Source organism: Erythranthe guttata, chromosome 11 (assembly GCF_056151865.1).
Source record: "Erythranthe guttata isolate IM_541 chromosome 11, IM_541, whole genome shotgun sequence".
Lineage (NCBI taxonomy): Eukaryota > Viridiplantae > Streptophyta > Magnoliopsida > Lamiales > Phrymaceae > Erythranthe > Erythranthe guttata.
In genome coordinates, this window is record NC_142543.1 from 4,306,905 (window position 1) to 4,322,259 (window position 15,355).

The 15,355-nt window shown below is 36.2% G+C and overlaps 3 protein-coding genes across 3 annotated transcripts; all 3 read right to left on the reverse strand.

Annotated features, from left to right (window-relative positions):
• Positions 1 to 536: 536 nt before the first annotated feature.
• Positions 537 to 3,982, reverse strand: LOC148766823 (uncharacterized). The gene is made up of 2 exons (XM_088825528.1): positions 3,955 to 3,982; positions 537 to 3,586 (listed from the first exon to the last, which is right to left on the reverse strand). Exon 2 carries the CDS (start codon positions 2,201 to 2,203, stop codon positions 713 to 715), a length of 1,491 nt encoding a protein of 496 aa, XP_088681654.1. The 5' UTR covers positions 2,204 to 3,586; positions 3,955 to 3,982; the 3' UTR covers positions 537 to 712.
• On the reverse strand, positions 2,428 to 3,981 carry LOC148766824 (uncharacterized). The gene is made up of 5 exons (XM_088825581.1): positions 3,955 to 3,981; positions 3,345 to 3,586; positions 2,787 to 3,227; positions 2,568 to 2,709; positions 2,428 to 2,463 (listed from the first exon to the last, which is right to left on the reverse strand). Exons 1-5 carry the CDS (start codon positions 3,979 to 3,981, stop codon positions 2,428 to 2,430), a joined length of 888 nt encoding a protein of 295 aa, XP_088681707.1.
• A 1,809-nt stretch (positions 3,983 to 5,791) lies between the features above and the next one.
• Positions 5,792 to 7,490, reverse strand: LOC105971035 (F-box protein At1g67340). Its single transcript, XM_012995882.2, has 3 exons — positions 7,218 to 7,490; positions 6,939 to 7,101; positions 5,792 to 6,826 (listed from the first exon to the last, which is right to left on the reverse strand). Exons 1-3 carry the CDS (start codon positions 7,400 to 7,402, stop codon positions 6,053 to 6,055), a joined length of 1,122 nt encoding a protein of 373 aa, XP_012851336.2. The 5' UTR covers positions 7,403 to 7,490; the 3' UTR covers positions 5,792 to 6,052.
• Positions 7,491 to 15,355: the final 7,865 nt, after the last annotated feature.

Consider the following 15,355-nt stretch of genomic DNA (forward strand, 5'->3'; position numbering starts at 1 on the left):
GTGGATGGACCTGGCTACCAGCTCGATTACGATGGACGGTAGGACATTAGCCTGGCCGCCGTCTGAGACTGCCACTCGGTACATGGAGTGGTACGTTCCTCGTACTCATCAGTACGTGATCAACCGGGATCCAGCGCCAGAACGACCACCGCCAGTCGTACGCCCCCCTCCTATTCAGCCGGACTTTTATGACATTGTGCGTATCATCCATCCGCACATGCACGAGATACCCCAGCATCTACGTGTCCAGTTACAGCCTCGTTTGGAGCCACATGCACGTTTTCTAGGTTTATCCCCCACTGGAGATTCCGACGACGACGACTTTATGGAGATGCCACCACCGCGTCGGCGACCGGGTGGGACGAGTGGCACTTCGAGGAGGTCTAGGGGTAGACAGTAGACGGCTTTGGTTTGACATTTATTTGTTTTTTCTGACATTTGGGTATGTTTTGTATTTGTTTGACATTTATGTTATTTTTGTTTGACTATTTTATTTATGGTATTTCCATCTAAAATAATACAAGGTCCAAACATACAAACTAAAATAAAATAATACAAGGTCCAAAATACATACCAACTAAAATAAAATAATACAAGGTCCAAAATACATACCAACTAAAATAAAATAATACAAGGTCCAAATACATACCAACTAAAATAAAATAATACAAGGTCCAAATACATACCAACTAAAATAAAATAATACAAGGACCTATCCCAACCTAGATAAACGACGCCACATGTATAGGCGTTCTTCGAACATTTCCGACAAGTGGGCAAGATTTGCGGCTCTAACATGTCGCCACTGTGGAGTGATAGGTGGTAGAGGACAATTAACCGGTAACTGGATAAGGACAAAATGGTCTCCTAACAACACCATATGGATCATATGGGATAATTCACCCGGACCAACTAGAGGTAAGTAGGTTATATTTCCGCCAATGGCGTATAAAACCAGAGCCGCATTGTATTTAGTCGCTATCGACATTCCCATATCCGGAAATGACATCCATTTGTCCCGACTGCACGGTCCTTCTTGCCAATCGCATTTTTCTATCCATCGGATGACTTCATCTTGACCATTTTGCGATGCGTACGTACCAAAATGCTCGTACATATCGGCAATCAAATCTCTCCTTACACGACTCCATCTGTTCTGATCTCGGAACACTGCTTCTGCAACACATCTGTACCCACAATTTCCATCTGCTACAACATTAACATACGACACAATAGATCCTGCCACAAAACCTGGGATGTAAGATCTGAAATTGAGCTCATCGCCCGGTTCCTTTCGAGGCATTGGCGTACGATTCTGATTGGCAGTGGATTCATCACTTGATCTACCACTCCCTCGACCCCGCCCCCGTCCACGACCAGAACCGGGATCGGTTACATTCGATGGTGGGGTTCCGGTAGAAGTATTTTTTCGACCCTTAGAACCTGCAGACGATTTACCCTTTTCTTCACCAGTAGACGGCTTCCGCTGGAATGGTGGGAACTCCCAACCGGATTTATCTCTCTTCGTCGGTTTATCCTTTGGCCTTCCTTTCGGTATAACATATGCAGGCTCTGCCAAATGGGTGGTGTCTGGATGAATAGTGCTATTCATGTAATCAGCAGTCATCTTTTGAGTCATATAATCTTTTTCTAACACTTCCGTGGCTAGTCTGATTATTCGGTCTCTCATATTTGTTTCACGATCCATCTGTGCTTCGGGTATTTCTGGTTCTTCAACGTGCATGGTACTCCAAAATGGATGTAGATCCATACATATAAATGTATCACGTTGCTGGATTTTCAACGCAATTCGGCATGCACAAGGAAGTGCATGGGTATCCCACAAAACGTGATCACAAAGAGATGGGTCTTCAAACCCCGGTTTTTTGAGCTCATCATCAAGCAAATTTAATGCTTTATGTGTGACTTTGCATATCAAACCCTGAAATACCGGATACGATGATGAGTGCAATCGGATTAAACTGCATTTTGAAAACTCACCCTTGATCTTGGTTAGTTGATACTCAACCCCGGAGTCGAGCTGATATTGAATGGTGTTCACACCACCGGTAGAAGCATTAATCCAACCTTTCGACGATTTATGAGCACTTTCCACCCTGTTAATAGCCATTAAAATAACAACTAATAAATAAAAACGCCCACAATATAATATAAAATACAAGACGATAATGAAACCCAACATACCTAGATGTCGACGTGTTCCCAAAATGCAAAATCTTATTAGTCCATGCTTTGACGAATTTGTGCTTGTAAATTAGCCAAGTATCGTCAAGGTATGATATCAATTTGGGATAACAACCATAGCGTCTAACCATATCCTCGTAATTATCATTGTAATCTTCTTCTGTTTTTGATTCCACTAATTTTGCCCACTGTATGCGCCGAAATATAAGCCCGTGTTTAGTACTACCAATAAATCTCGATGCATTTTTTTCCACGTTTCTATTGATGTGAAACAAACACAAGAAATGAGCGGAATGTGGAAATATTAGAGGCATTGCTTTGATAAGTCCCAATTCACGATCCGTCAATATCACATTAGGTACCAGCCCCCCTAAAGCACATTTCAAACAACGCAAAGCCCATTCGTATGTGTTTGCATCTTCATGTGACATGAAAGCAACAGCAATTGTAAAATTCTTACCAACAGGAGTGATTCCAATTATTTCCAAAAGTGGCATCTCATACCTACGTAAATACATAAATATCAAATGCAATCACCATATGTAAAATAGCACAATAATAAATACTAATTAACAACATACCTATTGGTTTTGTAAGTGCAGTCCATCAATATAACGTGAGAGAATAACCGCAAAAGTTTCAACGAAATAGGAGCAGCGAACATCAAATCAGTAAGTGTATCATCACCTTCATTACTTCGATACCAATATTCATATCCAGAATCTTGAAGGTTCGACATCACGTGTTGTATCACAGTCTTCCCCGCCATATTCTCTTTTTTCATCTTCTCAAGTTGGTTGTAGACATGTTTCACGCTCGTTGATGTCTGTGGATTATCCTTTCTCAATCGATCCATAATTAATGCCGGCTTCACGTGACTCCTTCTAAGTAACTTCACTACCTCGTATTCTTCTGGTGTCAAACGACTATCCGGTCCTTGTCCGGTAGGATACGGTAGTATCGGGTGAGTGTGAATGCCACTTTTTAAATTCATTCGCCATAGTCCATCGTTTGAACTTTTGCTACAGTATATACGAAAAGGACATCCACATTTTTTTGTTCCCACATTCCGTGGTATCGCACCTACGGTTCGTTTTTCACGTCCCTCCCCAGACAAATGACATCTAATTACTACATACACGTTTTTCTTGCTTGAAGTTACTATCAATCGATAACCATGAGTAGCACCCATTTTTTTTGCCCATTCCACTAATTCTTTCCCAGTTTCAAACTCAACACCTACATTGAAATGTTCACTCTGATCCTCAGAAGTTGTTGGTGTGTCTTGAGGAACATCGAAACACATGTTGGGATCCTCGTACTCGTTGTACGCTTTGTCACGGTCAGTTGTAAACTCATCGTCAAAATCACCTTCAGTACCCTATTAAGATATAACAAGTAATAATTAGTATATAAATAACAATATTAAAAAAAAAAAAAAAAAAAAAAAAATTAGGTGTTCCCGTGCCAGAAGGCACGGAGGTTTACTATTCCCGTCCTCTATGGCACGGGAGCACGATATTCCCGTGCTTCACAAGACGGGAGCACGATATTTCCGTGCTCCACAAGACGGGAGCACGATGTTCCCGTGCTCCCCAAGACGGGACCTGTATTTTCAATTTTTTTTTTTTTTTTTAAGTGCTCCCGTGCTGTACAGCACGGGAAACCCTAATTTTTGGGATTCCCGTGCTACACAGCACGTTAGACCCGACGAAAAACCAAAAAAATCCGGGAGTTTCTTCGATTTACCTCGTAAAACTCGTCAGGATCGGCCATATTGTTATATGTTGTCGTCGGGCAGTCGATTTATTAAAAAAACACGAAAATCTTAATTCGGGACTTTTGCTAGTTGAGAGCGTTTTGAGAATTTCAAAAAGTTGGAAAAGTTGAAATGAAAAGGTACCGCTGCAAATAAGCCTATTTCAGTAAAAGTCCCGCTACAATTAGCATTTCAGTTTGACCAATCATAAAGTGGTACAGCATGAAAAGGAACAGTAACTTACCTGGATTGTCATTTGAACTTACCTGCTACCTTAGGATAGAATGAATACCTATGTTGTCCTTCTATTTGATAGGGTAAATTACGGTTAAAGTCAAATTACGAAATTTTTTATCTTTTTTGGTAATTGCAACTATCCATCAACTATGAATCTTTTTACATGTTCATTCTTACAGTGTCAAATTTAGTGTAATCTTCTAGATATTATGCGAAATATTCTTCAGTTTTACTCCATTCGAGCTCCATATTTAGAAACAAGATGACTATAAGATGTCTCTCTCGGATTATAAATATCAGATTGTGGTGCGTCAGAAATTGCATTTTTGCACTAAACAAGTACAAACTAGAGAACATTCTACGGAATCTAGAGAAACTGCATTTACTAATGAAGGTACAATAAGATAAACTGTTAAGCACATCTTCTTCAGCGGCACCACGTACTTCGCATAAACTATCTTCAGTAATTTTCCTTTCGACCAAATTTTGTCGAGTGGGTAAGAGATTCTTACAACAACGCCAGAGAAAAAGCCCATTAACCATTTCCACAAAGTCGAGATAGCCAACGAGGAACAACTTGCTAAATTAATCATATGGTCATATGCATTATAATATGATTTGGAATAATGTATGCTTCACTTTGTTACGAAGAAACTAAGAGTAATTAATAGGTGCCCATGATTATGACCCACAATATCTATCTATCATGTGAGTGATAATGCTGTACACTCGGACAAATGTGAATAAAGCCCAACACCATCAACAATCTCTTGTCATTTGGTCTTGTCATTTGATCATCAGTTTTGCTATTTTAATTCATACTCCATCCATTTTAAAATAGCTCTCCTCTAAAGTTTAGGTACATGTATGTATAACCAAAAAAAAAACATTAATATATATATGTTAATTTTAGAAATGAAAAAATTTAGAAGACTAAATTACTCTTTCAACCAGGGGCGGATACAAACTACATCATTTTGTAGGGGGGCACGATTTTTTTCCGAAAATAATACATCTAAAGGCTGGTTACAAGATATGAATAGCCAATCATGACTTTAGCATATCACACTACTTTATAACACTTGCAGCCTGTGATTCACGGAAACTTCAATCCACACGCGTTTCCACGTTTTGGAAATCGAAACTTCATGACACCTATCGGAAACTTTTCAGGGTCGTTTCCATAAATATTTAAAATTTTCGGGGATGTTTCTAATAATAATGAAAAATTGGAAACTCTTTTCCACTCAAAATAAAACCAAATTTCATTTTAAATAAAAACTCCGAATTGCATACGTTTAACAAAAAAATTAATTATTATGTCTCCTTTTCACCTGTAGTGTTGTTTTAATATTTTTGTAGATGTTAATTTCATACTAAAATAAATTTATACGCCCCGAATGTAATTTGTGGAATGATATTAAACATTATAATATTTTTCAGAAATTATGAATGCACCCTTGTATTTTTATTATTTATGTAATTTAATATATAAATGAATACATAATTCGAAAAATCAACCATTTTTATGCATGAGAAGAGCAATTAATTAAAAAATAAAATGTAATTGCAAGAATTGGAGAGAATAAATTAAATCTCAATCCCCTTGTTTTCTTTTCGAAATTAGAGCCGAATAAACTACAATTCCCTATACAACAAACTGACCATGATAATACAAGATGTAATTCACTTTTCCACCCACAAAATTTGGCCACAAATCTTTCCATCTTCTTCATTTTCCCCCCACAAACCCTTTTTTTTCATCCTCAAAACCCCAAAAGACTCCCGTGCCGTTACCGTCACATTCACAGTCCACACACACACACTCTCTCTTACTTTCAATTTCCACCGTTAACTTTCCTCCATCGCGTCGTCCTCATTAGCGTTGCCGTTAACATCATCAACGTTATTGTTGCCGTTAAAGAAACCGTTGCCGTCAAATTGACCGTCCTCCTCGGCCCATCTCCCCACGGGTGCGCATTCCATCTTATGGCGCATCTTCCAATCAAGCGCCTGACAAGCGCGTGAACAGTAATTCACTTCTCCGCATACCGAACACCGCCGGAACTCATGCCGCCGGCTCTCCGGTCTACCGCAGCCGGGATGAGAACACAGCCGGAGCCCCGCCCCAGGGACTTTCCCGCTCCGATCCGAGAACCAGTCGGATAGGAACTGGTTCGCCGGGTGAGGCGCCGGAGTCGGCACATTACACCCGAAATCACTCAGCAGTAGGCAACCACCGTCGCCGTCGCCGCCGTGGCGGTGGGTGTTCAACGCCAGCCATGACCGAGGCAACTCCGCCGAGGGGCACGTGACCAGGACAGAGGCCAACTCACGCGCGTTGGCTTGGATTAGGAACCGCCGCCCCTCGGCGACGTTTCGCTTCACGCCGTAGCCGTCTTGCAGGCAGTGGCCGAGCTCCCGGAGCGCGTCGATGTGGCCGAGAAAAGCGGCGCGTGCGCACAACGCGACACCGGCGCGCAGATCCTTGTCGTTCTTCGAGCCGCCGCTGCCGTTGAACTGAATGACGGCGAGTGAGTAGAGCGCCGGCGCGTGAGATCCAATCGCGGCCTTCGCCATGAACGACGCTCCGCTTCCTCTATTTTGCAGGCAGTAGAATCGAATCTGCGCCGCAGAAACAGTAACACAATCAATAAATCTCAGCGATTGCATAACATCCTAATTTATCATGCCAAAAAAAAAAATAAAAAAAAAAAAAAAAAAAAAAAAAGCTAACCATGCCGAGAGTGAAGCAGGCTTCAACATTGCCGGCGTCGGCGCAGAGTTTGAGAAAACGATGAGCAGATTCCGACCAGTTTTTTGCCTTCACCGCCAACATTCTCCGGCATACTTTCGATAGAACTTGATCGTTCAGCCCTAAACGATTCAGTCTTTTGCATCTGTTGTTAATTCAAATCAAACCAAATTAAAAAAAAATCGAAAATCAGAAAAAAAAAAAATTCCGAACATTTCTCAGAGAAAAAAAATTAAATTAAAAAAAAAAAAAAAACCATACGTTATGAGAACATTGAAGAAATCGGCAGGGCAAAGAGCGGTGGAACTGAGTTTACAGAGAATAGAGAGAACAAGGTCGTCCGGCAAAGCATCAAAGTAGTCGCAGCCTCCGTCGATATCCGGCGAAAAATTGGACTTTTTCCGGCAGCCGGTTTCGGCATCTTCGAGTTTCCGTCTTCTGTTCATCGGCGTTGCTTTGTGAGATAAAAGAGAGAATGGAAAATGTGAAGATGCTGTATTTATATATCGAGTTAAAAAAAGGACAAAAGGCAAAACAGCCACTAAAGGAAAAATTAAATTAAAACAAAATTAATTTATTTTTACGGAAGATGCAGTTGAATTGTGTGAAATTACAGAATTACCCCTACAGTTTTACCTTTTTGTCTTCATTCAAAGGGTTGACCAAGATCCCCTTTATTTTCTTTTTTATTTTCATAATTCTACAAAATTTATCATCACGAATTTATAGTTATTTCTGAAAAAAATAAATATATTGAGATTTGAGAGAAGGAATGGAGATTGGAGAATTAGTTATAGTTATTTATACACCGAGGCCTCGTTCACTTGCAATTATTATGAGTTAGTAAAAAGTTTGATTGGCGATATTCATATTTGTTACAATATGATAGAAAAGTCGAAATCCCGTTACAAAAGTTGGAGTAAATAATTAAATGTGCACTTGTGATCAATTTTGTAGGACTTCTGATTGTTTTCTATCATTCATACAATATCTTATTTTTGTTAAGTAATAGAAAATAAATTAAATAAAAATAAATAAATTCAGAGCAGGTGGAATTATATCTTGCGATCTACAAATGGCGGATGAGGATATTTTGAGAAAATAAAATTGAAAGTATTTTTATTTCAAAATTAATTTAAAAGTGTTTTTTTAATTATTAGTAGGAGGTATTTTGAGGAGAAAATGAATTTAAGTAGGAAAGTAACGTGTTTTGATTTTATTAGAAAGAGATATTTTTTGTTGGGGTTGTCTAGGGTCCGAGAAGATTGTACTTCTCGGACCGTAAAATATTCAATCTGGTCCATACAAATAATTAAAATTTAATCCCATCCATCAATTTTATGTACGATCTAGTACGACACTAGAGATTTGTACAAACCCAGTAAAACACATCGTACACACTCGTACACACATCGTACTTTATGTAAATTACGTAATTAACCTTTATATGTTTAAATTGAAAATAAAATATCCATTAAATTTGTATCATCCAAACATAAATAAATAATAAAATAATCATAATCATAATCAAAGAACAACAAATTACACGTCAATTCCTAATTTCCCTTCATTAAGAAAAGAAATCCTAATCTTCCAAACCATTTTCCCCCAAAATCAAAATTTCTAACTCTATTCTTCCCCAAACTGTAAGCTTTGTGCAGGTTTTTTCTCAAATTTGGTGCATCAAACACGAATTTTTTGTTAAAATTGGCATTCGGGGAAGAAAAGTAGGAAACACGAGACGACGAATTCCAGGTGTCGGAGTCCTGAAATTCGAAGGTCTGGATCTGACTTTAGGGAGAACTCAGCCGTGTCAAATACGAATGTGAATGTCAAATATTCATTTGACGACACCCAATGCGAATGTGAATCATAATTTATCGAGCAAATGGCACGTGTGAAATAACAAAATTCATTTACATATCTTCAGAATTCAAAAAATATTTGTCAGTAGAGTTGTAATTATTGATCGCTATAAACCAAAATAAAAGAGTTAATGGAAATCTATTACTCTTGGTCCACGTGGTTCGCAATTTTCTTCCTCATGTCTTGTCCCTTCCGAGACATCCTTCCATTTTCAAGCTTCCGAGAAAGTAGGGGAAATTGTAACTAAGAAAGATGATTGGTCTCTAGAGGAACTCAGCCGAACATGTAGCAGCTCGCTCAGTCACTAATCTGCCTCAGGCTAAAGAAGGGTTGTCTCCTTCGGTCAGAAGATACTCGAGAGTCGAGAAAGTATGATTGGTCTTTAAATGTATGATAGATGTTCTCGAGCTTGTTTGTCATTGTCGAAGATTGATTTATTAATGTCAATATCTTTTGTTTTCTTATAGGTAACAATCCTCGTAGGATTCGAAACGCAGGAATTCGCGTTCACCTCACATATAAGAGTGTTTTGAAGACGTGGGTGCAGCAAAATCAATAATTCAAGCAAAGATATGTTATTCGCGACGGCGACAAACTCCCGATAATGTTTAGATGGGAACAAATTTATTGCTCCGATGTTTCCTTATAAACCAATTTAATTTATGGAGACTACCCAAGGGATGCACTCACATGTATATGATCGACTACCTGGAAATGTTTGACCTTCAAGACACCATTTTGATTTTCACGAGTTGTATACAAAAAATTGAAGTGAACTTTATGTGTTGTTTAGGTCTATAGGCTTCTATTATATAATATAATTTTAGGGATTAATAATACATAATGCAATTAAGCTCATCTACTTATTCTTCAGGTTTTGTAAGTTGAAACTTGGTAGCCTTGCTCATCATCCCTTGTCCTACTTACTGTTCCATAATGCAATTAAGCTCATCATGACATCAGCAAATAGCACATGAGATATGAAGTGATAGATGAATTAAATTTACCAAATAATAAGCAGCCAAAAGTTACATAAGCAAGAAATTAAAATGAAACCTTATGGATTGTTAGTATAATAATGGAATATCTCAATTCGCCAGTGTCTTGAAAGGTGTCTGTCTAGATGACATATTTGTTCATGCTAATCAAGAATTGCAAAGCAATGTAAAAAATGAAGAAAATAAAATTAAAAGGAAACGAAAATGGTCACATCTTATAAGAAAATATAGAACAAAAACAGATGAGATTATGAGTCAAAACTCGCGAGTCTAGTTAATAACTCAACTATTGCCAAAACTTTTGAGGCATGATACACCATGTGATCTTAACTACAGACTGCATAGAACAAGGTAACTGCGTGCTTTTACATAATCTTCATCTCCCTTTGGAGCTTTGATCACCACCACCACCTGGCTATGTAGTACCATACCAGCCTACCACCGAGGCACCGAAGCAATGCTTACGGGCATAGCTGTATGATTAATAAGAAAAAAACCGTGGAGCAATATTTGCATTAGTATCCACGAATAATGCGACTTACATTACTACAAAACTTGTTGGTTGTCATGTATTCAGGTTTAAATTCGATTTTGATAAACTAAATTTCAGAAATACCAAAACAATCATTGATAGTATTTGATTAATTAACTTAAAACAAACATTGATAGTATTTGATTAATTAACTTACACTATATCATGATTAAGAACCAGGTGAACCAAGGAGCAAAGTAAATGAAACATTTCCAAAAAATGCAGCCAAAATCAAGAGAAACCATTATGTGCAGAAAAGAACTTAATTCCAATATAATATTTCCAGATGAAGATAAGAAGAACAATAGTCCCAAGGAAGATAAGTGCCAAAAGTCTGATTCATGATGCTCCTGTTAATTCCAGGATTGTACATTGACTCTGATTCAGAAAGATATTAGTACCGTATGTGATTGTACCATGAGAACTTTATCCATGAATTATCAATGCTTTATTTTGATAATCCATGAAGAACGGTGAATAATGATGATAATTTTTTTTAGACGATCGATGATGGATAGAAAAGAACGATTACAGACGATTAGGGTTTAAACTCTGGGAATAATTAGACGTATTATAATTTTAAACTTGTTAATTTGTATTTAACTTTTAAATTATTGATTTTCTAATTGAGTTTTTAAGTTTTAATGAAAGGGTTTTTATGTAATTTCACTTGTACCATAGGGGTCGTACATTTTCCTACAGGGTACGTACTAATCCTATGTGGCACAATTTTATTGGTTGATTACGGTCCGAGAAGTACAACCCTCTCGGACTCTAGACAACCCCTTTTTTGTTTCGACAAATTTGATATTTCCAATGGATATTATATTTTGGCAATATATATATATTATTTTTAACACTTTTTTAAATATCTAAAAAATATTGTAAAATAATATCACGAGATGTATATAGCATCCATTTCAATTGGGGAAAGCAATACATCAGCGGCTGTAATTTTTAATTTTCGCATTTTACCCCTCAAAATTTGTACAGATGAATGTTTCTCTTTAAAATATTATTTTTGTTGCACATTGATCCGATAACATAATTCTAATTGATTACTCATTAGAATTGAGTATTTTTGTTGCACATTGCCTCCTTTAAATATTATTTTTTTGCATGTTGCCCTTACAAACATTACTTTTTTGCACATTGCTCCTTTAAAATGTTATTTTTGTTGCACAATGCCCTCCCAAATTAGCTTATGGGCAAAGTGCAATCAATAAATATTCGAGGGGGGAAAGTGCGAAAAACAAGAAACTTATAGGGGAAAAAGTGCATTTTGTCCTAAATTAATTAATAGGGCAAAATAAGAAAGTAAATGCAAATTGCAATAATATTACAAAATTACAATCATTCCATGAGGTATGGTCTATTAACGAACCCCTTATTTTTCCATAATTACATCCACCCCTTGCAATTTGTAGATTTCTTACACTAACATCCTTTTGTAGGAGGGTGGATGTAAGAAATTTACAAACTACAGGGGATTGGATGTAATTTCTTGAAAATAAGTTTTTACGTAATTACACTTTACTTCAGGGATGTGGTCGTAATTTACCCTAATATTATTATTAGTATCCCGAGAAAGAAAACAATTTTCGGATCGTAACAAAAGATTCCTATGTAAAAACTGAAGGTCAAAGAAGTGATTCAGGTTGAGTTACTATTGTTTGTTTTATATATTTTTTTATGTACAATATTGGGATTCCTTTTCTGCCCTTTTCGTATGGGATTATTTCAGTTTTCAACTTCAAGTTTTCCTTCATCAACAGTTTCGCAAATAACAATTTATGGTTACTATAATTTATTGTACATTGGAGATGGTTTGTTGTTCCATGGCAGAATGAGTTAAGTAAATTTAATTTAATATAATAGTTTATTTATTTATTTTAGTAGTTGATTACTGTATTTTTGAATTATATGTGATGGTTATTGACAATGATTGTCCCTATTATTTACATTTGCAGTTGTTGGTGGTGGATTTTTAATTGGTTTTCGATTAATTTCTATAAGAAATTGTGTAGATCAAGTACGATTTTTGTATTTTTTTTATTGTAAAGATAGTTGGTTCGCTGTTTTTTAGTTGTTTTTGTTATTTTTGCGGTTGTTGCTATTGTTTTTTTTTTTTGTTGAATCGTGTTGGGTATCACTGACGACATTATATTCGTTTTTGTTACTTTTGAAATTGATTTCATTAATCAACTATTCAACTACGATTTTAGTTGCTGATTTTCCTTAATCAACTACGCGTTAGTCGATTACTGTCATTGTCGATTAATATTAATAAAAAGATATAACTTTATTAGAAGCAGATGAGCTCATCGGGTGAAGCATAATAATATATTGAAAATTTGGCAAGAATTTGACGAGCTTCTTGAGATAGATATAAAGATTTTTTTTAAATTAAGAATGGACGAATAAGAAACGTAATATCACTACATGCATCGTTAGAAAAATCAATCGCCCCATCCATGTAACGTAACAAATATCATACTACATTATGTGAACTATATCATAATTATTTGTTTACATAAAAAATTGGGGTCATTAGCAATACACCCCTTCTATGGATAACAAATAGTGATATGTCCATACCATAATTCTTTCTTTGTGAAAAACCCCTAGAATATTTATTTCCAATCTTACCCTTATGCGACCTCACGTCTTTTTTTAATAATTATCTAGTATTAACAAAATTCCTATTAATAAGGCAACTAAATCCCACGTTTTTTTTTCAATAATTATCTACTACTTACAAAATTCCTATTAATGAGGACCTAAATCCCGCTAATTAGGATTAATTAGTATAATTTATCTCAATTATTCCTTTTTTCTCTCTTTCCATAATAACAATTTAATTCCTAAAAATCTGCTTCCAAATTCCTAAAAAAATGCTACCAAATAAAAAAAAAAGTATTTTCGGACTTTATTTTTTTATTTTTATATTATTTTCGGACTTTATTTAGCCATTTTTTATTTATTTTTATTTTAATATTTTTTAATAAAAACAATTTATTTTTTATTTTTTATTTTTTTAAACAAAAAATTGAAAATTTTCTCTCCATAGGTTTGCAACGCCGAATATGACTATAGTTGAATATGACTATATGTGACTATATTAACTGTAGTCATATTTTTTCTTTATATTGCATTTTTTATATTTTGAACTTCAAAATTCCGATTATATGGCATAGTCATGTTTACCAAATCATATAAAACAACGAAGATTCCCTATTGTTTACGAAAACAATTCAATCAATATCCACACAAAAAAATCAATTTGAATTTACTTAAGCCAACTTGAAAACGAGAATTTAGATTATATTCAACAATAGTCATATTCGAATATGACTACAGTCATATTCGAAAAATACATAAATATGGCTATAGTCATATTCGAAGTCAAACTGCACCACTTATCAGTGACAAAGCCAACGAGGTCTTCATACACAAAATCACCTTGACATATCTTCACCCCAAACGAGCCTCCATACTTCAATACAATCATCAAGGTTGACGACATGATGTGCAACACTACACAAAAAAAAAATGAGAATGTGAATACTATGTGACTACTTATGATGAATAAATCTGCACTACTCTGTACATGCAAATCACATAATATCATGTGAATTCAATTCAACCACAACAAACACATTCAAACATATCAAGTAACGCAAAAAAACAAATTACAATAAAATTACACTATTGTATCAATTAACGCAAAACGAACAAAAGATTTACAGAGTAGTCACAACGTGACTCTGCGTAAATCGGTATAAAATTTCAATCAGTAACGATCATTTACGCCAATTAAGACGACCAAAAAAAAAACAATGAAAATTCGGTTCTAAATACACATACACACATATCTGAATACACACACTACAACCCAGCCCCAATTACGAAACCACAAAATTAAAGCAGAACCTCTGACCTTCAAATACAGTTTAACTAATCGAGTGAATCAACAATAGTCACATTCGAACCAGAGTAGTCACGTTGATGCTGCTGTTTCAGATCTGGAGAGAAAAAAAAAACGAAAAAAATCGAAAATAATGAAAGAGATGGAGGGTGAGGCGAGGACAACGACGGTGAATGAAAGAGAGAGAATGGGGTGAATTTATAATTTTTTAATTGACAAGAAGAAGAGAAATTGAATTTCGGCCGGCCGGCGGTGACGAGGACGCGAACAACGGGGGCATCTCCGAGGCGGACGGCTAGGTGTAGTGCGGTGAGCGGCTGTGATCGATAGCCAGGGTGAGCGGACTACGACGGTGGTGCGGAGAATGGGAAGGATGGCGGCGATGGCAGTTGCAAATCTGCAGGGGAGAAAAGAGAGAGAGAGAGAGAGAGAGAGAGAGAGAGAGAGAGAGAGAGAGAGAGAGAGAGAGAGAGAGAGAGAGAGAGAGAGAGAGAGAGAGAGAGAGAGAGAGAGAGAGAGCAATTGAGAACGAGAGTGAGAGAGAAGATAGAGAGAGAAAGCGGGAGAGATATACAAGAGTGAGAAATAAAATTATATCACGTTAAAAACCTAACACATGGGCACTTTAGTCTTATCATGTCTGGTGAGGGGGGTCTCACTAATTTAGATTGGGATTTGAGTTTTGAAAAAAGTCTTTAAAGTCAATTGAGTTTATATCAAAATATTTTAGAAATGAGGGGGTATTGCATATTTCCCCTAAAAAATTACAACCATTCATATTAATGTGTATAAATGAATGGTAGATATTTATATGTTGCCCTTTATCACATGTAGCATATATATTTACCAATTATCCAAAAAAAATGGTGTACCTAGGGAACAAAGCTGCTTACTTTAAATTCCATTTTTTTCTTTCTAAAAGATGTTACTACTTAGAGCATCAAACGAAAAGAGAAAAAAGCCAAATATTCCACTTGATTTTGCCAAAACTGATTTTTTTTTTCTTAATGCTTTTCGAAGAATCTATCGTAATAAAAAAAATGATGGACTAAAACTTTACGGAGGATTGGGAGCA